Source organism: Panulirus ornatus, chromosome 19, assembly GCF_036320965.1.
Source record: "Panulirus ornatus isolate Po-2019 chromosome 19, ASM3632096v1, whole genome shotgun sequence".
Lineage (NCBI taxonomy): Eukaryota > Metazoa > Arthropoda > Malacostraca > Decapoda > Palinuridae > Panulirus > Panulirus ornatus.
In genome coordinates, this window is record NC_092242.1 from 54,243,528 (window position 1) to 54,265,024 (window position 21,497).

General features: G+C 44.1%; 1 protein-coding gene across 13 annotated transcripts in view; it reads left to right on the forward strand.

Annotated features, from left to right (window-relative positions):
• LOC139755506 (trichoplein keratin filament-binding protein-like) overlaps nt 1–21,497 on the forward strand; it is a 650,577-nt gene that overhangs the window by 564,241 nt on the left and 64,839 nt on the right. For 12 of the 13 annotated variants that reach the window (XM_071673867.1, XM_071673871.1, XM_071673864.1 and 9 more), the window contains one exon: nt 13,260–13,500. In XM_071673867.1, coding sequence (XP_071529968.1) covers nt 13,262–13,500 — 239 coding nt within the window. In that variant the 5' untranslated portion in view covers nt 13,260–13,261. Of the gene's footprint in view, nt 1–8,667; nt 8,838–13,259; nt 13,501–21,497 lie in introns of those variants that run through there. The other variant, XM_071673870.1, reaches the window with a different exon arrangement.

The window sequence follows — 21,497 nt, forward strand, 5'->3', positions numbered from 1 at the left end:
GGAAATTTAAGGTATTCTCTTAGGAGTACATTTGTTCATGTGAGATGACTGCTTGTGTTTCTGGCCTTAACCTTAGCTTCTTTTGTTATACGGCAAAGTCACCGAGGTGCATGATTACCATGGGGCCTTTGACAACTAAAGTATAAACCACTAGGTTATATCTGGTCCCACACTGCTGCATTCTGGAACTTTATCCCCTACCCCAACTCCACTCCGTGTCTCCCCTTACATTTACGAGTTGCCTCTGGAGAAAGGCGATGTATTTCACTCTTAAGAAAAAAAAGATGTATCTTTTCCCTTTCTCTTGCTCTTCTTTGCGTGATGAGGCTTCTGACCGTGACTGGAGCCTTTGACATTAACAAGAAAATCCTTTGTTACGAATCTTTTGAAATGTTTGAGGTTGTGTATTACAGTAAGGAAGCAAAGAACTTTAATGCCATGTCATTATTAAACAATTTAGGTGTTAGGTATCGATAGGGTCCCCGCAGGGCTGTGTCCTTGGACTTGTACTGTTTATAATCTTGGTGAGGGACTTGGTTGGAAGGCACCCGGTCCTGTGGCATACTTTTTTTGCCTACGATGTCTTGATGCGGCCACACCCTCCCATCCTACCTGTCTCGGTCACACCCTCCCATCCTGCCTGTCTCGACCACACCCTCCCATCCTGCCTGTCTCGACCACACCCTCCCATCCTACCTGTCTCGGTCACACCCTCCCATCCTACCTGTCTCGGCCACACCCTGCCATCCTGCCTGTCTCGACCACACCCTCCCATCCTTCCTGTCTCGACTACACCCTCCCATCGTGCCTGTCTCGACCACACCCTCCCATCCTACCTGTCTCGGTCACACCCTCCCATCCTGCCTGTCTCGACCACACCCTCCCATCCTACCTGTCTCGGCCACACCCTTCCATCCTACCTGTCTCGGCCACACCCTTCCATCCTTCCTGTCTCGACTACACCCTCCCATCGTGCCTGTCTCGACCACACCCTCCCATCCTGCCTGTCTCGACCACACCCTCCCATCCTACCTGTCTCGGCCACACCCTGCCATCCTGCCTGTCTCGACCACACCCTCCCATCCTGCCTGTCTCGACCACACCCTCCCATCCTACCTGTCTCGGTCACACCCTCCCATCCTGCCTGTCTCGACCACACCCTCCCATCCTACCTGTCTCGGTCACACCCTCCCATCCTACCTGTCTCGGTCACACCCTCCCATCCTACCTGTCTCGGCCACACCCTGCCATCCTGCCTGTCTCGACCACACCCTCCCATCCTACCTGTCTCGGTCACACCCTCCCATCCTACCTGTCTCGGCCACACCCTTCCATCCTACCTGTCTCGGTCACACCCTCCCATCCTACCTGTCTCGGCCACACCCTTCCATCCTACCTGTCTCGGTCACACCCTCCCATCCTACCTGTCTCGGCCACACCCTGCCATCCTGCCTGTCTCGACCACACCCTCCCATCCTACCTGTCTCGGTCACACCCTCCCATCCTTCCTGTCTCGGCCACACCCTTCCATCCTACCTGTCTCGGCCACACCCTTCCATCCTGCCTGTCTCGACCACACCCTCCCATCCTTCCTGTCTCGGCCACACCCTTCCATCCTGCCTGTCTCGACCACACCCTCCCATCCTTCCTGTCTCGGCCACACCCTTCCATCCTGCCTGTCTCGACCACACCCTCCCATCTACCTGTCTCGGCCACACCCTTCCATCCTGCCTGTCTCGGCCGCGCTCTCCCATCCTTCCTGTCTCGACTACACCCTCCCATCGTGCCTGTCTCGACCACACCCTCCCATCCTACCTGTCTCGGTCACACCCTCCCATCCTACCTGTCTCGGTCACACCCTCCCATCCTACCTGTCTCGGCCACACCCTGCCATCCTGCCTGTCTCGACCACACCCTCCCATCCTACCTGTCTCGGCCACACCCTTCCATCCTGCCTGTCTCGGCCGCGCTCTCCCATCCTTCCTGTCTCGACCACACCCTCCCATCCTACCTGTCTCGGCCACACCCTTCCATCCTTCCTGTCTCGACCACACCCTCCCATCCTTCCTGTCTCGGCCACACCCTGCCATCCTGCCTGTCTCGGCCTCACCCTCCCATCCTTCCTGTCTCGGCCACACCCTTCCATCCTTCCTGTCTCGACTACACCCTCCCATCGTGCCTGTCTCGACCACACCCTCCCATCCTACCTGTCTCGGCCACACCTCCCACTTTACCTGTCTCGGTCACACCCTCCCATCCTGCCTGTCTCGACCACACCCTCCCATCCTACCTGTCTCGGCCACACCCTCCATCCTTCCTGTCTCGGCCACACCCTTCCATCCTACCTGTCTCGGCCACACCCTGCCATCCTGCCTGTCTCGACCACACCCTCCCATCCTACCTGTCTCGGCCACACCCTTCCATCCTTCCTGTCTCGGCCACACCCTTCCATCCTTCCTGTCTCGGCCACACCCTGCCATCCTGCCTGTCTCGGCCGCGCTCTCCCATCCTTCCTGTCTCGACCACACCCTCCCATCCTTCCTGTCTCGACCACACCCTCCCATCCTGCCTGTCTCGGCCGCGCTCTCCCATCCTTCCTGTCTCGGCCACACCCTTCCATCCTGCCTGTCTCGACCACACCCTCCCATCCTACCTGTCTCGGCCACACCCTGCCATCCTGCCTGTCTCGGCCGCGCTCTCCCATCCTTCCTGTCTCGGCCACACCCTTCCATCCTACCTGTCTCGGTCACACCCTCCCATCCTGCCTGTCTCGGCCGCGCTCTCCCATCCTTCCTGTCTCGGCCACACCCTTCCATCCTACCTGTCTCGGCCACACCCTGCCATCCTGCCTGTCTCGACCACACCCTCCCATCCTACCTGTCTCGGCCACACCCTTCCATCCTACCTGTCTCGGCCACACCCTTCCATCCTACCTGTCTCGGTCACACCCTCCCATCCTGCCTGTCTCGACCACACCCTCCCATCCTACCTGTCTCGGTCACACCCTCCCATCCTACCTGTCTCGGCCACACCCTTCCATCCTACCTGTCTCGGCCACACCCTCCATCCTTCCTGTCTCGGCCACACCCTGCCATCCTGCCTGTCTCGACCACACCCTCCCATCCTACCTGTCTCGGTCACACCCTCCCATCCTTCCTGTCTCGACCACACCCTCCCATCCTTCCTGTCTCGGCCACACCCTTCCATCCTGCCTGTCTCGACCACACCCTCCCATCCTACCTGTCTCGGTCACACCCTCCCATCCTACCTGTCTCGGTCACACCCTCCCATCCTACCTGTCTCGGTCACACCCTCCCATCCTACCTGTCTCGGTCACACCCTCCCATCCTACCTGTCTCGGCCACACCCTTCCATCCTACCTGTCTCGGTCACACCCTCCCATCCTTCCTGTCTCGGCCACACCCTGCCATCCTGCCTGTCTCGGCCGCGCTCTCCCATCCTTCCTGTCTCGGCCACACCCTGCCATCCTGCCTGTCTCGGCCGCGCTCTCCCATCCTTCCTGTCTCGGCCACACCCTGCCATCCTGCCTGTCTCGACCACACCCTCCCATCCTACCTGTCTCGGTCACACCCTCCCATCCTTCCTGTCTCGGCCACACCCTGCCATCCTGCCTGTCTCGGCCGCGCTCTCCCATCCTTCCTGTCTCGGCCACACCCTTCCATCCTACCTGTCTCGGTCACACCCTCCCATCCTTCCTGTCTCGGCCACACCCTGCCATCCTGCCTGTCTCGACCACACCCTCCCATCCTACCTGTCTCGGTCACACCCTCCCATCCTTCCTGTCTCGGCCACACCCTGCCATCCTGCCTGTCTCGGCCGCGCTCTCCCATCCTTCCTGTCTCGGCCACACCCTTCCATCCTGCCTGTCTCGGCCGCGCTCTCCCATCCTTCCTGTCTCGACCACACCCTCCCATCCTGCCTGTCTCGGCCGCGCTCTCCCATCCTTCCTGTCTCGGCCACACCCTGCCATCCTGCCTGTCTCGGCCGCGCTCTCCCATCCTTCCTGTCTCGGCCACACCCTTCCATCCTACCTGTCTCGGTCACACCCTCCCATCCTGCCTGTCTCGACCACACCCTCCCATCCTACCTGTCTCGGCCACACCCTTCCATCCTACCTGTCTCGGCCACACCCTGCCATCCTGCCTGTCTCGACCACACCCTCCCATCCTTCCTGTCTCGGCCACACCCTTCCATCCTGCCTGTCTCGACCACACCCTCCCATCCTTCCTGTCTCGACTACACCCTGCCATCGTGCCTGTCTCGACCACACCCTCCCATCCTACCTGTCTCGGCCACACCCTTCCATCCTTCCTGTCTCGGCCTCACCCTCCCATCCTTCCTGTCTCGACCACACCCTCCCATCCTACCTGTCTCGGCCACACCCTCCCATCCTGCCTGTCTCGACCACACCCTCCCATCCTGCCTGTCTCGACCACACCCTCCCATCCTACCTGTCTCGCCCACACCCTTCCATCCTGCCTGTCTCGGCCTCACCCTCCCATCCTACCTGTCTCGGCCACACCCTTCCATCCTTCCTGTCTCGACCACACCCTCCCATCCTACCTGTCTCGGCCCACACCCTTCCATGCTACCTGTCTCGGCTACACCCTTCCATCCTGCCTGTCTCGGCCGCGCTCTCCCATCCTTCCTGTCTCGGCCACACCCTGCCATCCTGCCTGTCTCGGCCGCGCTCTCCCATCCTTCCTGTCTCGGCCACACCCTTCCATCCTACCTGTCTCGGCCACACCCTCCCACTTTACCTGTCTCGGTCACACCCTCCCATCCTACCTGTCTCGGCCACACCCTTCCATCCTACCTGTCTCGGTCACACCCTCCCATCCTACCTCCCTGAGCCAAACCTTCCCACCTCATGCCTGGTGACCACGAGGGAAATAGACAAACTGATGCCTTAGAAGACTTCATTCTAAATCAGATGGTTCGAGACCCAACTAGGGAAGGAATATATCAAATATAGTCCTATATGTAAACGGAAGAGCGATCTCAATACTGTCACATTCTCTGTAAACTACCGGTTCCATTAAAACAAAATGACGTCACCCAATTTGATATTAACTGGCTTCGGTGGATTACGTCAAGACCCGGGTAGAGTACATTGAGAACAGACTCTTAGTTGTGGTTGCACTTGAAAAGACGTGGAAAATCTTCAAGAACGTAGTACTTCCCACTGAAAATATCAACGTGGGTAGAAAAGTGAGATGGGGTTATGGAAGTGAAGAACCAGTTAAAAAAAAAAGAAGTAGAATAAGAGCTTATGGGCTGTGTTAGTCAAGTGGCGACCATTGGCTACGAAATATACATAATATTGCATAGCGAGTGTCGGATGAAAACCAGAACCAAGAAGAAAGCCACTGACAAAAGAATTTCTCCGAAAGTTAAAAAAGGACTATAACGAAATCTTTAACTATGAAAAAAAAAAAGGGGGGGCTAAGGATACTCTTTGCCCATTATCAAATGATAATTGGGACACATTTTCTTAATTACTTCGACTGGTGTTTACCATCAAAAATTCATCCGAAGCAGATTTACTGTAACGAATCTGATTGACATCTGTTCTCGTATATATAACTGGGACTGCAAAATACCCCTCGTCATAATCACTTTTAGTTTCGTAAAGCCTTCGATAAAGGACGACATAAAAGATTCCGAAGCATACTTAAAACTTACGGCAATAGGTGATCGAATCTGCTTGTGGACAGCGGATTGACTTTGTAACAAGTAAGAAAAAGAAAAGAATTATTAAACTAGTTTCACGTGAGGAGTGGGTGGGTTACCACAAGACTCTATCTCTACTTTTATTATCTGCATTAACGACTTAAAGACTGGATTTACAAATTGAATCTTGAAGTTTGTCAGCGACATCAAATCAGGATATATTTAGTAAATCCGAGTGAAAAGGAAGAGCAGCTTGAAGACTCTAAGGTCTTATAGATAACCTGATACAGTTGCCAGGAGACAAAGCGAATGGATTTCCACGCAGTTAACTACAAAGTAATGCGCTAAGACGCCAAAAACAGAAATCGCGAAGAAAAGATTATTGGTTGACCATTAATAGAAGTTTAAGAGGATAAAGGACTTAGGAGTGATTATAAGTGACGACCAATGATATGGTAAACAGTGCTTAGCTATAAAGCCAAGAGGAGGCTAGGATTCAGGGCTGGAAATACACACTACAATACAAAAGATACAGGATTCACCATTAATACGTTGTTGAACCTCACTTGGAATGTACTGTTAAATTCTGGTCGCAAGACCTGAGCATATATTAGAAAAACTAGAACGGGTTCAGAGAAGAGCAACCAAACCGATCGTATCACTCAGACATAAGCCATATGAGGAGACACTAAAAGATATGAAATGATTCTCAAAAAAAGCGCAGACTGCGAGGAGATAAAATCCAATCCAAGATTTGGTTTCGGTATTGGTGATGGGGGGACTTACGAATTCATTAAAACAATGATGAAATTTCTCAAAATATGAGTGATATCTTAAAGAGATCTTAGTGCATTTCGAATTGCTGGAATATTGGATTTAAACAATAACATAAGCCAAGTTTATATAAAAGGGAATACACCTGTTGTAGAGAAGTTCATTGCATTTGTACCGTTTGAAGACATAAAACAGCTGATAATTTAGGCAAGGAAATTCTGTTCGGTGAAACAAAGTTCTGTATAGAGGGAGCTTCGTACAGTTGAATTTTTAGTAAAGTGGTGTAATGGAGTGATGTGGGGTCACTTGTAAATCGGTAAAAACATTTAGGTCAACACACATAGACATTTGTTTTTCCTTTCGAGGCACTAGAAGTGTTAGAATAGCAATAAAGATATAGCAAGTCATCATGATTAACTGATTTTGTATACTCTGTTCCTCAATAATGGGAATAGCCTCGGACGCCCGCCCCACCCCCCTGGATACGCCCCTGGTTCCTTTAGGAGATTCCAAAGTACCAAACAATTTCATAACATAACGTTTGAGAATTCCTTCACCTTAGACAGAGATCCATTCACTAAAGAGAAATATCTGTGTGAAGATAAGAAAGGAAAATGTTATATTGGTGGGCAAAATATGTTCCCTTGCAGAGTAGTTGATCATTAGATTAGACATCTTCCCAGATGCTGGAACGTGAGACTATTAATGCCTTAAGATGAAGTCTGAACAAGTACTTCAGTGCTGTATGCTATCAGTAGTAGAGTGTAGTGGGCTATGAAACTCTTCCCCTGAAGCCCACTCTGCTTTCGTTTGTGCTTGACATCATTGCAAAGTCGGATTCATCGTACAGTCAAACACACCTACATGAAAAGGTGTGATGATTTGACTTCGGTCCTAAACCAAAACGTATTCCAGCAACTCGTAATTCAACCTTTCCTTCTGTTTTCCAGCTTAATCAATCTATAGCTAACTCTGCAGCTTGATAAAGCAGCACCTTTTGGTACCTTGTTTTCTTCTAAATGAGCTTAGGAATTATTCTGCGTCTGATCCTCTGCCCCCATCTTCTCCCACCGAACTTAGTCTTCATCTAAAACCCCAGACTTTTATTTCATGGTACAGATTATCCTTAATAAAGGAGACCGCTGTAACCCTTCCAACCATCACTCCATCATTCTGACTTAGGCTTTCTCCAAAGTCTTTGATGGAGCCCTCCTTAACTCACAATCTCAAACACTTAGAATCCCATTCTCTTCTTTTTTTTTTTTAATAACCAATATGGTTTTCGCAGTGCGAGATCCTCAGGTGATCACTCATGTGGGACTCTACTCTGATCTTCCTCTTTCGGGGATTTTGGTGAAACTTTTGCCGTGACCCTCAACTGTCTCACAGCTCACGGGAGGGTGTGGCAGAAGTCTTTGCTTTCTAGACTTCCCTCCTGTGGACAGCACCTTCCTCCACTGGCTTATTAAAAGGGATAGGGGGCTATCCACACAGCCCGATAGTTTGGGAGTGCTCTGAGGATAATAGTATCACATTTTCCTTATATCAGCCCAACGATAATTTGTGGATGCATATGAGATTTAACTCTGCCGATTTTTTCCAGGCACGATAACCTGAGGATGGGGGGTGGGGGGAGTGAGAGGCTGACTACAACTTTATTGCGTCCTCTACACCACTGTCCTTCGACCTGGCCCTTGATAATATGCTATAAAAGTAATTGATATATATGATTACCAGACTTGATCATTTAAAAGAATTCATTAAAAAGTTGTTTTGTATCTTTAGAATTCTTTGGATAATTTAGTTAATGATTATTAGTTACTTTTACCATTATGCGCTACTTAGATGAAGCATTCAGAAGTATTTCTTAGAACCGTGATAACTGATGTGTGTATATCTAATTACCTATTTTACGTAGATGATTTGATTTGCACAAATGGGCTATTTGCACACTGCAGGGAATACTGGGTAATTCTACATTAATGATATTCCATGTTTGCGTGGGAGAACGGGGAGTGCTTTTTTTATCAAATGTCAAATTTATCTCGTTAAGTTCATATCTTGATTATCTACTTCAAATATTTGTAAATAAAAAGTACACGTATTTTCGAGACTCTGTATTATTTCTGACTTTCTTTTTGTTTCAACTAAAATGGAAGGTTATTTGACCTCTATGGTAGTAGTGTGTTTGTAAACAAACGTTACCATGGTTGCAAGTTTAAAATACTTTCGTGAACTGAGGTCATCAGGCGACGAACGGACACTTCACCTCCAGGGAGCAGAGGAACTGTCCTTTAACTACATATTAAGGATATAGCCTCTCTCTAGTCACGGTCAACAACAGCTGTAAGGACTCTATAGAAAAATAGGTAAAATTATACTTGCCCTCTTTGTCTCGGTCATCTGACCAAAACTAGCCAGGTTTAAGTGGTGTATGCCGGAAATAACGGTAGAATTGGTCTTTGATTGACGTCGAGAAGGACTTACGATCGTGTGCAGAAATTATGCATAGTTTTTATTTTGCCGACTAGTTGGCGCTGGTAGGTGAAACTTATTTTGCCGTCTGACTTATTTACGACAATCTAGATTTGAAGTGGTTTTTATGCCTACTAGTCGGCATAACAGCTTTTTGATATGTTGACAGTGTAGCACTGTGATCCAGTTGATAAATGGAATAATGGAGAATATGAATCTTCCATTGATTTAGTGATGCTAATAAATCAGTATCAGTTTTCAAGCGTTAAATTCATAGTAACCCACAGAAACCACGTCTAGGAGGCAAAAATAGCAGTAGAAATGTATTAGCAGTGATATTGTTGGTTGGCACTCATTGGCTCTTAACATCACTTTACCTGTTATTTACCAACGTTTCCACCCCTGTTGACAGATTGTCCCCTATCTTCCGTTAGTTCCTTATTTCGGCTAGATTATGTTTAGTTGTTAGGCTAGATGAATTGATGTGCATGAATACTTGGGGACAGACTGAGAGCAAGGACTGAGGTGTTTAGCATCCATAAGAATTCAGCTGAATCAATATAAACCTCAAGACAGTAGCTGAAATGATCGTAGAAATATACCAGCATTGAATTCATCTTCTCTTGGGATCACTTTAACAATAACTGTTTTCTGTTTGTTTGTATCTGAAAGTTATTGCTATATTTGGAATGGAGTTCTACTTCCAGTCTTATGTTTTCTTAGATATTGAAGAGCTATTTTTGCCATGCTTAAAAGTATATAGTTGCTTGGAATGCTTTGATAATTAAGGAATATATATAGTGTTAGATATTTAATGGCAAGAAAAAGACAGGAAAGATTAAGTTGAAAATATGAAAACCTCACCTGAGTCTCCATAAGAACAAAGATTTGCCGAAATTTCAACATTATGATGGAAATTTATTTATTACTGTCACATGCTTCATCAATAAGATGTACCATGTAGATAAGTGTGCCTTCAAAAATACTATTTTTGAAGCACTGTCATGTAAAATTAATGAAGTTATTCAGGTGTTTATTTCTTCTGTAGTTATATTTGGATTTCCAAAGCATTACTTCAAAAAAGTTTACTCATAAAGTTTAGGTATAGCTGGATCAGAAGTCTTCCACTGAGTGTACGCTTAACTATCAAAAGGCAATTGACCTTACATAAGGTCCTTCTAAGTGGCAGTGGTTGACCTCTTAGACAACTATTTCTTGAAATGGTCTCCTATGCTCTCAAGGCAAAATATTCAATCATTTATATATGTAGTGGCAAGCCACCCATGCCCTATTTAAAGATGCTACAGCCCAAATTTTTATCATGTACTGGAAAGTATATGTAGGTATGTTAGGTACCGTGATAGATATGCACCTTCATATTACATACCAATTTTTGTTGCTGTGTCACTCCTACATGATTATAGATATTTTTGATGCAACACCCATTGCTCCATTTATACATAGGATTGATTTTAATTTGTATGGAGTACTGCTCTTACATCTAGTGTGGTTCTAGCTCAGCATCCTTAATTGACAGAGTTGAGCCAAAAGCTGTCTGACTCATAAACTGTCCCAGGCTAACTCTCAAACTTGACCCTCTTACCACAGTATTGGTTCACTTTCCCTCTTCTATAGGTATTACTTTGGTTTTTGCTCGTGAGAGCTGGCTGCTTGTGTGCCCCCACCTCTAGCTAGACCATTCAGTACTCGGCAAGCTGCTGTGTCACACAGTTACTGTATAACCATTGGCAAATTAAGTGAGCCATTTTGAAAATTGCACATCAAAGCTTTGGAACTCTGTACCTTCATAATGTCTTTCCCAATAACTATGACCTGGCATATTTTAAAAGACATGTTCTTCCCATCCTCCAAAATTCATAAATACCTTCCCTTGTCTTTTCTTTTTTTTCATGATTTTTCTATATTTCAATCAAGGCCCAGCCTTGATGTGGACTTTTGTCCATGACTAGGGCCTTCAACATCAAAAGGAAAAGTTATCTCAGAAATACCTCAAACACATGTAGTATACCTAATAATATTCATAGATTACCTTATAAACTTTGCAGTGCTTAAGTTAAAGAGCATGCAGCAGGTTTACTCAGAAGGTCATTTTAGTCATTGTGTTACTCTCTAGTGTGTCTAAAGGGTAGACTTCAGAAGATTTACTTCATTAGTTTTAGAATTGCCTTTGGTGTACAGGAAAAATGATTGCATTTGCCTCACAGAAATGTTAATGCATACAGCTTCAGCAGTTGGATGAAAACAGTAGACCAAAACATTGACATACTGATGTTTTAAGAATGACTCCAAAACTAAGGTAAAGATCTCTCTTAACCCATTGACTGCTGTTATGCTGTACACAGCACAGGATGCCACTGGCAATTACTGCAAGTCTGCCATATATGTTCTAAGGTATATGAAGATTCTGGGCCAAGTGAACCAGAGTAGTGAGTCAGGATGCAACTATGGGTAATTCAATGTTACCACATCCTTTGCCAGTATTATATGTAGATCTGCTGGGTAGTAACTATTGAAATGAAATTGGGGATGATCCATTGTTTTTATGCTGTCCAGGAAGTATAGAAATTGTGTCGATAATGTCTATAGATTTGCATGAATAATGTAGATAAATGTATATAAACATTGGAACATACTTAGAATTACCAGTATATCATGATTGCATAGCGAGATGTGTGTTTAAGCCATTGAGGGGAACACATCATATGCATCATTGTTGTAGCTTGAGCATTCATTTCTATGATAATCTCACCTCGCACGTAAGTAACACGTTACTATATACATATCTGTATTTCAGAAAAAAGCTCCTTTGAATAATAAGGGAAATTGATTAATAGACTTTTACTTGAATTTATTGAAAGTTGCTGCATTAAGAGCATAATATATATGTAGAGTAGTTGCAGATCTTGAATTAAGGGATGTTAGGTAAAATTTTCAAAGGCTGTCTCTTTTAAGCATGTCTTTCCTTATTTCCTGTCATTCATCTTGACTTGTTCCCACTCTTGAATACCCTTCATGTGTTGATGTTTAGCACAGTTTAAATGTAACTTGAATTCAACCTATAGAAGTGGAAGTGGAGCTTTTTGGTGGCCTCCCAGTGCTTAGGAGAGAGGATTTACTGAAGAAGGTGACCAAAATCAGTCATTTTATCCCACTGTGAAGATCAGGGAAAATGTAGGTTAGTTAACATAAAAGCAGTGTATGGTAACAAAAACAATTGAGACACTTTTAGAATCAATAGAACCTATGGAAACCTCACTTAGTTTCGTCAAATGGCCGAGATTTATACCAGCGACAATGTTGTCTGTTTCCAGTCGCCATCAGGTGAAGACTGTTAACTAAAAATGGCCGCATTTGCTGGGATGAATATATGTGGAAACAGGGACATAGCACCTTAATCTCCCAGAAACTGAATTTCAGCTGGTAAGGGATGTTCAGTGGGGTTTTCACATGCATGATTCGTGCACTTTTTTCACTTAGCTTTTTCCCACTTTTTCCCTAATCTTCATAGCCCTCTCCATTATCATGAACATCATAAGATTAGTTAGTATTTGACCTACTGTTTGCATTTTTAGCCTTTGGTCATATACAAAACTATTTATTCTCTTAGATTCAATCTAAGCTTGGTCCACTGTTTAGGAATGAGCTGAGTGTGAGGTAGAAAATGGACATTAGCAGTCAGTTCCTTACTCATTTGTAAGCCATAGTAATAGCATGTAGTGATATCTTTTGTACACTACCTCAGATGGTAAAGTAAAAAGTAAGGTGGGAATAGGTCAGCAAATGATGTATGAGGTGACTCGTATGGTTCATTTAAATTTGTGAACAAAAGAATATGTTCTAAGCATTTTTGCTGTATTTTTTTAAACAGTCTGTCGGTATCATTTCTGCCTTAGTTACTCATGTGTTTGTGTGTGCAAGAATTAAATGTTAGTGAAAGGATCTTGTTTGTATCCAACAAGGGAATCATCCTTGATTGAGTAAGAGATATGGCTTTTTACAGAATCTGATGAAAAAGGCCCCCTTCATACAGAATGACAAAGGAATGTTCTTATCAGATTGCAGAAAAATAAAAGGATCATTTTCAGCTCTAATTTGTTTCTGTTTAGAGCTGCTGAACAGGCATCGTGTATGTGAATTATATTCTACTTATTCAGATGTCCAGTACATTTTAGTGATGACAGTGCATTTTAGTGACCCATACTTTTGAGGACATTTTTTTGTTTCAAGATACCATTAAGCAATGCTGTTATTTCATGAATGATATCACATTTTCATATTTCCCTATTATTCATCAGCCATGCCTCGGCGTCGACCTGGGACAGCTGGCTCTGTTCGTTCAACTTCAGCAGTTAGTGCCCTAAAGGTTCGTCCTGGCAGCCGTCCAGGATCTGCCCGTGAGTGGTTTGAGGCATATAATCAAAGGAGAAATGAAGAGGCATGGCGAATGGAGGAATGGAAAAATACAGTTAATTTTCTTAAAAAAAGGGAATGGCAGACACAATATTATAATGTCATATGTCAGCCAAGGCAGAAAACGTAAGTAATTTGAAGTGTCCATAAGCAGTAATCTGTTTAACCACATCTGTAACAATAGCATTCAGAAACTGATGCAGTTTATACATTTGAAGCATGGTATAGTATTTTGTCTTGAAATCTGTTGTAATATATTTACCTAAAGTATGCTGGAGAGAAATATGATTTTCTTTGATAACCCCACTTCCATTGATACTTTATTTTTTATTAGTGTTTTTTCTTGTTATTATAGGAAAATGTATTAGTATCCATGCTTTGCCATTCGTTACTCAGGTTTTTAAGCAATTATGTGTTGAAGTATTGGAGATTTAGAGCCTTCAGAGTGAAGTGAGTTCTGTCATAGAAAAAAGACTCTTTATGGATGACAAATTCTTTAGGTTTTTTAGTATTTTTTTTTACAGAATGTAGTGCAACAACTTTAGATTGTATTCTTCATTATCATAAGCCTTTTTCTTTTTATGCAAAAAAATGAGATTTTTTCATAAAGTTAAACATGTCACATAACCCTGTCAGATACCATAGATTATTGATTTGCATAGTTATTGTGCTATGGAAAGCTGTGTAGGTATGTATATTCGCGTGTGTGGACGTATGTATATACATGTGTATGGGGGGGGGTTGGGCCATTTCTTTCGTCTGTTTCCTTGCGCTACCTCGCAAACGCGGGAGACAGCGACAGTGTATAATAATAATAATAATAGTTATTGTGCTGTGTGTAATGTTTATTATGCAAACAAACCAAGTCATTAACTGTAATTAAATCATTTAAGTTAACAGCTTTACATTGTTTCCAGACCTTCTTGAGATGGCAGCTTCCACTTGAGAAGGTATAACCTCCCCTGTCCATGCATGATGATGATGCCTGACAGCCCTGTTCATTTTTAGCGATTCTCTTCCTGGGACATCTGTAATATCATACAACATTAAAGATACGAAATGGTTTTAGATCTTTTACATTGTGATTGCTTAGATTCTCAATATCTTTTGAATGCTTTTCCTTACAGCCTTGGGTTCCATTGGTAGAGGTAGTGAATTACAAATCATGTCCAGGCATAAAAATCTTATTGGTTAAGAAGACCAAAACCCTAGATTTTCAGCCAAGAATTAAACTATTATATTTTGAAACAGCCCTACTGTCATCCATTCTTGCCAGACTTAGTCAAAAGAGCATCATGCCTTTTGCCCAATTAACTTCTTATAGGCCTTTTGGACTTCACCAGAGATTGTAAGTGGACCATCTGTTTGTATACCCTGGGACTTTGAAACCCTTGTTTGTAAGGAGTATCTTGTCGTGGATTAAGAAACCCAGTTTTGGGGGGAGGTTCAACCTAGGTTTGAAATAAGAGGGAGATGGTCTCTACCTTACCCTTCCTCAAAAATCTCTTGTAGGAGGAAATCAAGAAAATGGGTCATGCATTCACGTACCATCTTCACAAGCTAGTATCTTAGTTTAACATTGTGGATTTATTTTGTATAGCTCTTTGGATCCCTTTGGGAGAGACAGATTTCAGTGTGCATCAGAGTCACCTCTGAAGTTACTTCTGTCTGTTTTTCTGTCTATTCCTCATATCTGAGAGTTTTGCTCAAAACCCTCCTTCATGTAGGTGTGATCAGGGCTAGGATGCAGGGGAGAGCAGTATATATTTTGTAAAATGAATTTTTTTTTTCATAAAACCAGAGTCCCCTGAGCATTTTTTCCTGGTTTTTGTACCCTTCCCTGCCTTCCACTCTTTTTGTCAAAGAACCCTCTATCTGTGTCTACTGTGTTCATTTTTGGGGGTTATATATGTGATATGCAAATTGTGAGTTGCTGAGCAGCTGGAAGTGCATGGGTCAACATCATATGGTGGCAGTCAGATTGACAAAGACAGGTCCAAAATGAGTGGTTAATAGATGGTGAGGAAGGACATTGCCACCTTACTGGAAATACAGAGGGTTTCAATTTCTGGGTCGTAACCCATATTTTCCCCTAGAGATATCCAAAAGAACCTCTCATGCTTGCAGAACACCACCTCAAAGAGAAAAAGGTTTTCTTTTCTTAGCATACAATTTTACCACACAACCTTCCATCATGAAAACCAAACATAGCTTATGCATTGAGTTTTTTCCTCAGACATTGATTATTATAAAATCAAAATTCCATAAAGCCTTAAGTGTATTTTCACAAAGCAGTATACTGTATCATGAAGGGTACTCTACTTAGTCCAAAACAGTTATTAAACATTATTCTACATTGATTAGAGGGGAAGCCCAACTCTGTGACAGATTTCTGATTAAGTTGCAAATAGCCTGGCCCTTGAAGAATTTTGATTTCAATAACAATGAATCTACACCTAGGAGTAGCTATTTAAGTTAGTGTAAATGATCTGGAGAAATGGAATTACTGGTTAATCCTTAAACTGCTAATTTTATTAGAGGTCACTCTCTTCTAGGGCAAGAAAATCCAGCTGAAGCTGGTGACTGAGTTTGATAAAGTGTGTGAAAGAAGAAAGCTGAGAGTAAATGTGAATAAGAGCAAGGTTATTAGGTACTGTAGGTTTGAGGGACAAGTCAATTGGGAGGTAAGTTTGAATGGAGAAAAACTGGAGGAAGTGAAGTGTTTTAGATGTCTGGGAGTGGATTTGGCAGCGGATGGAACCATGGAAGCAGAAGTGAATCATAGGGTGGGGAGGGGGCAAAAGTTCTGGGAGTGTTGAAGAATGTGTGGAAGCTGAGAATATTATCTCGGAAAGTAAAAATGAGTATGTTTGAAGGAATAGTGGTTCCAACAAAGTTATATGGTTGTGAGGCGTCGGCTATAGATAGTTGTGCGGAGGAGGGTGGATGTGCTGGAAATGAGATGTCTTAGGACAATATGTGGTGTGAGGTGGTTTGATCGAGTAAGTAATAATAGGGGTAGAGAGATGTGTGATAATAAATAGAGTGTGGTTGAGAGAGCAGAAGAGGGTGTTTTGAAATGGTTTGGTCACATGGAGAGAATGAGTGAGGAAAGATTGACCAAGAGGATATATGTGTCTGAGGTGGAGGGAACGAGGAGAAGTGGAAAACCAAATTGGAGGTGGAAAGATGGAGTGAAAAAGATTTTGAGTGATCAGGGCCTGAACATGCAGGAGGGTGAAAGGCATGCAAGGAATAGAGTGAATTGGAACGATGTGGTATACCGGGGTCGACGTGCTATCAGTGGATTGAACCAGGGCATGTGAAGCATCTGGTGTAAACCCTGGCAAGATCTATGGGGCCTGGATGTAGAAAGGGGGCTGTGGTTTCAGTGCATTGTACATGACAGCTAGAGAATGAGTGTAAACAAATGTGGCCTTGTCTTTTCCTAGCGCTACCTTGCACACATGCGGAGGGAGGGGGTTGTTATTCCATGTGTGGCGAGGTGGCGATGGGAATGAATAAAGGCAGACAGTATGAATTATGTACATGTGTATATATGTATATGTCTGTGTGTGTGTGTATATATTTATACTTTGAGATGTATAGGTATGTATATTTGCGTGTGTGGACGTGTATGTATACACATGTGTATGTGGGTGGGTTGGGCCATTCTTTTGTTTGTTTCCTTGGGAGTGAAGTCAGGGGTTAGTGAGAGGACAAGAGCAAGGGAATGAGTAGCACTACTCCTGAAAGAGGAGTGGTGGGAGTATGTGATACAGTGTAAGAAAGTAAATTCTAGATTGATATGGGTAAAACTGAAAGTTGATGGAGAGAGATGGGTGATTATTGGTGCATATGCACTTGTGCATGAGAAGAAAGATCATGAGAGGCAAGTGTTTTAGGGAGCGGGTGAATGAGTGTGTTAGTGGTTTTGATGCACGAGACCGAGTGATAGTGATGGGTGATTTGAATGCAAAGGTGAGTAATGTGTGAGTTGAGGAAATAATTGGTATACAGGGGTGTTCAATGTTGTAGATGGAAAGGGTGAAGAGCTTGTAGATTTACGTGTTGAAAAAGAATTGGTGATTGGGAATACCTGGTTTAAAAAGCGAGATATACATAAGTATACGTATGTAAGTAGGAGAGATGGCCAGAGAGTGTTATTGGATTACGTGTTAATTGATAGGCGCACGAAAGAGAGACTTTTGGATGTTAATGTGCTGAGAGGTGCAACTGGAGGGATGTCTTGATCATTATCTTGTGGAGGCAAAGGAGAAGATTTGTAGGGGTTTTCAGAAAAGATGAGAGAATGTTGGGGTGAAGAGAGTGGTGAGAGTAAGTGAGCTTGGGAAGGAGACTTGTGTGAGGAAGTACCAGGAGAGACTGAGTACAGAATGGAAAAAGGTGAGAACAAAGGAGGTAAGGGGAGTGGGGGAGGAATGGGATGTATTTAGGGAAACAGTGATGGCTTGCGCAAAAGATGCTTGTGGCATGAGAAGCATGGGAGGTAGACAGATTAGAAAGGGTAGTGAGTGGTGGGATGAAGAAGTAAGATTATTAGTGAAAGAGAAGAGAGAGGCATTTGGGCGATTTTTGCAGGGAAAAAATGCAAATGAGTGGGAGATGTATAAAAGAAAGAGGCAGGAGGTCAAGAGAAAGGTGCAAGAGGTGAAAAAGAGGGCAAATGAGAGTTGGGGTGAGAGAGTATCATTAAATTTTAGGGAGAATAAAAAGATGTTTTGGAAGGAGGTAAATAAAGTGTGTAAGACAAGGGAGCAAACGGGAACTTCAGTGAAGTGGGCTAATGGGTAGGCGATAACAAGTAGTGGTGATGTGAGAAGGAGGTGGAATGAGTATTTTGAAGGTTTGTTGAATGTGTTTGATGATAGAGTGGCAGATATAGGGTGTTTTGGTCGAGGTGGTGTGCAAAGTGAGAGGGTTAGGGAAAATGATTTGGTAAACAGAGAAGTGGTAGTAAAAGCTTTGTGGAAGATGAAAGCCGGCAAGGCAGCGAGTTTGGATGGTATTGCAGTGGAATTTATTTAAAAAAGGGGGTGACTGTATTGTTGACTGGTTGGTAAGGTTATTTAATGTAGGGTTAGGGAAAATGATTTGGTAAACAGAGAAGTGGTAGTAAAAGCTTTGCGGAAGATGAAAGCCGGCAAGGCAGCGGGTTTGGATGGTATTGCAGTGGAATTTATTTAAAAAAGGGGGTGACTGTATTGTTGACTGGTTGGTAAGGTTATTTAATGTATGTATGATTCATGGTGAGTTGCTTGACGATTGGTGGAATGCTTGCATAGTGCCATTGTACAAAGGCAAAGGGGATAAGAGTGAGTGCTCAGATTACAGAAGTGTAAGTTTGTTGAGTATCCCTGGGAAATTATATGGGAGGGTATTGATTGAGAGGGTGAAGGCATGTATGGATGGTTCATGGTGAGTTGCTTGAGGATTGGTGGAATGCTTGCATAGTACCATTGTACAAAGGCAAAGGGGATAAGAGTGAGTGCTCAAATTACAGAGGTGTAAGTTTGTTGAGTAATCCTGGGAAATTATATGGGAGGGTATTGATTGAGAGGGTGAAGGCATGTTCAGAGCATCAGATTGGGGAAGAGCAGTGTGGTTTCAGAAGTGGTAGAGGATGTGTGGATCAGGTGTTTGCTTTGAAGAATGTATGTGAGAAATACTTAGAAAAGCAAATGGATTTGTATGTAGCACTTATGGATCTGGAGAAGGCATATGATAGAGTTGATAGAGATGCTTTGTGGAAGGTATTGAAAATATATGGTGTGGGAGGCAAGTTGTTAGAAGCAGTGAAAATTTTTTATCGAGGATATAAGGCATGTGTACGTGTAGGAAGAGAGACAAGTGATTGGTTCTCTGTGAATGTAGGTTTGCGGCAGGGATGTGTGATGTCTCCATGGTTGTTTAATTTGTTTATGGATGGGGTTGTTAGGGAGGTAAATGCAAGAGTTTTGGAAAGAGGGGCAATTATGCAGTCTGTTTTGGATGAGAGAGCTTGGGAAGTGAGTCAGTTGTTGTCAGCTGATGATACAGCGCTGGTGGCTGATTCATGTGAGAAACTGCAGAAGCTGGTGACTGAGTTTGGTAAAGTGTGTGAAAGAAGAAAGTTGAAAGTAAATGTGAATAAGAGTAAGGTTATTAGGTACAGTAGGGTTGAGGGTCAAGTCAGTTGGGAGGTAAGTTTGAATGGAGAAAAACTGGAGGAAGTAAAGTGTTTTAGATATCTGGGAGTGGATCTGGCAGCGGATGGAACCATGGAAGCAGAAGTGAATTATAGGGTGGGGGAGGGGACGAAAATTCTGGCAGCCTTAAAGAATGTTTGGAAGTCGAGAAGATTATCTCGGAAAGCAAAAATGGGTATGTTTGAAGGAATAGTGGTTCCAACAATGTTGTATGGTCGTGAGGCGTGAGCTATGGATAGAGATATGCGCAGGAGGGTGGATGTGCTGGAAATGAGATGTTTGAGGACAATATGTGGTGTGAGGTGATTTGATCGAGTAAGTAATAATAGGGGAAGAGAGATGTGTGGAAATAAAAAGAGTGTGGTTGAGAGAGCAGAAGAGGGTGTTTTGAAATGGTTTGGTCACATAGAGAGGATGAGTGAGGAAAGATTGACCAAGAGGATATATGTGTCAGAGGTGGAGGGAACGAGGAGAAGTGGGAGACCAAATTGGAGGTGGAAAGATGGAGTGAAAATTTTGTGTGATCGGGACCTGAACATGCAGGAGGGTGAAAGGAGGGCAAGGAATAGAGTGAATTGGATCGATGTGGTATAACGGGGTTGACGTGCAGTCAGTGGATTGAATCAGGGCATGTGAAGCATCTGGGGTAAACCATGGAAAGCTGTGTAGGTATGTATATTTGTGTGTGTGGACGTGTATGTATATACATGTGTATGGGGGTGGGTTGGGCCATTTCTTTCGTCTGTTTCCTTGCACTACCTTGCAAACGCGGGAGACAGCGACGAAGCAAAAAAAAAAAAAAAAAATTGTCATACCATTTGCCATTTCCTGCGTTAGCGAGGTAGCATTAGGAACAGAGGACTAGGCCTCTGAGGGAATATCCTCACCTGGCCCCCCTTCTCTGGTTCCTTCTTTTGGAAGAAATACTTAGAAAAACAGATGGATTTGTATGTAGCATTTATGGATCTGGAGAAGGCATATGATAGAGTTGATAGAGATACTGTGTGGAAGGTATTAAGAGTATATGGTGTGGGAGGTAAGTTGCTAGAAGCAGTGAAAAGTTTTTTCGAGGCTGTAAGGTATGTGTACGAGTAGGAAGAGAGGAAAGTGATTGGTTCCCAGTGAATGTTGGTTTGAGGCAGGGGTGTGTGATGTCTCCATGGTTGTGTAATTTGTTTATGGATGGGGTTGTTAGGGAGATGAATGCAAGAGTTTTGGATAGAGGAGCAAGTATGCAGTCTGTTGTGGATGAGAGGACTTGGGAAGTGAGTCAGTTGTTATTTGCTGATGATACAGTGCTGGTGGCTGATTCGGATGAGAAACTGCAGAAGTTGGTGACTGAGTTTGGCAAAGTGTGTGAAAGAAGAAAGCTGAAAGTAAATGTGAATAAGAGCAAGGTTATTAGGTTCCGTAGGGTTGAGGGACAAGTAAATTGGGAGGTAAGTTTGAATGGAGAAAAACTGGAGGAAGTGAAGTGTTTTAGATATCTGGGAGTGGATTTAGCAGCAGATGGAACCATGGAAGTGGAAGTGAGTCACAGCGTGGGGGAGGGGGCAAAGATACTGGGGGCATTGAAGAATGTATGGAAGGCGAGAACGTTATCTCTGAGAGCAAAAATGGTTATGTTTGAAGGAATAGTGGTTCCAACAATGTTATATGGTTGCAAGGCGTGGGCTATAGATAGGGTTGTGTGAAGGAGGGTGGATGTGTTGGAAATGAAATGTTTGAGGACAATATGTGGTGTGGGATGGTTTGATAAAGTAAGTTATGAAAGGGTAAGAGAGATGTGTGGTAATTTTGTGATCCTAGATAATTTTTTTGTCTTTCACACATTCTTCAGTGCTCCCAGAACCTGTGCCCCCTGCCCAACCTTGTGACTCACTTCCGCCTCCATGGTTCCATCCTCTGCCAAAT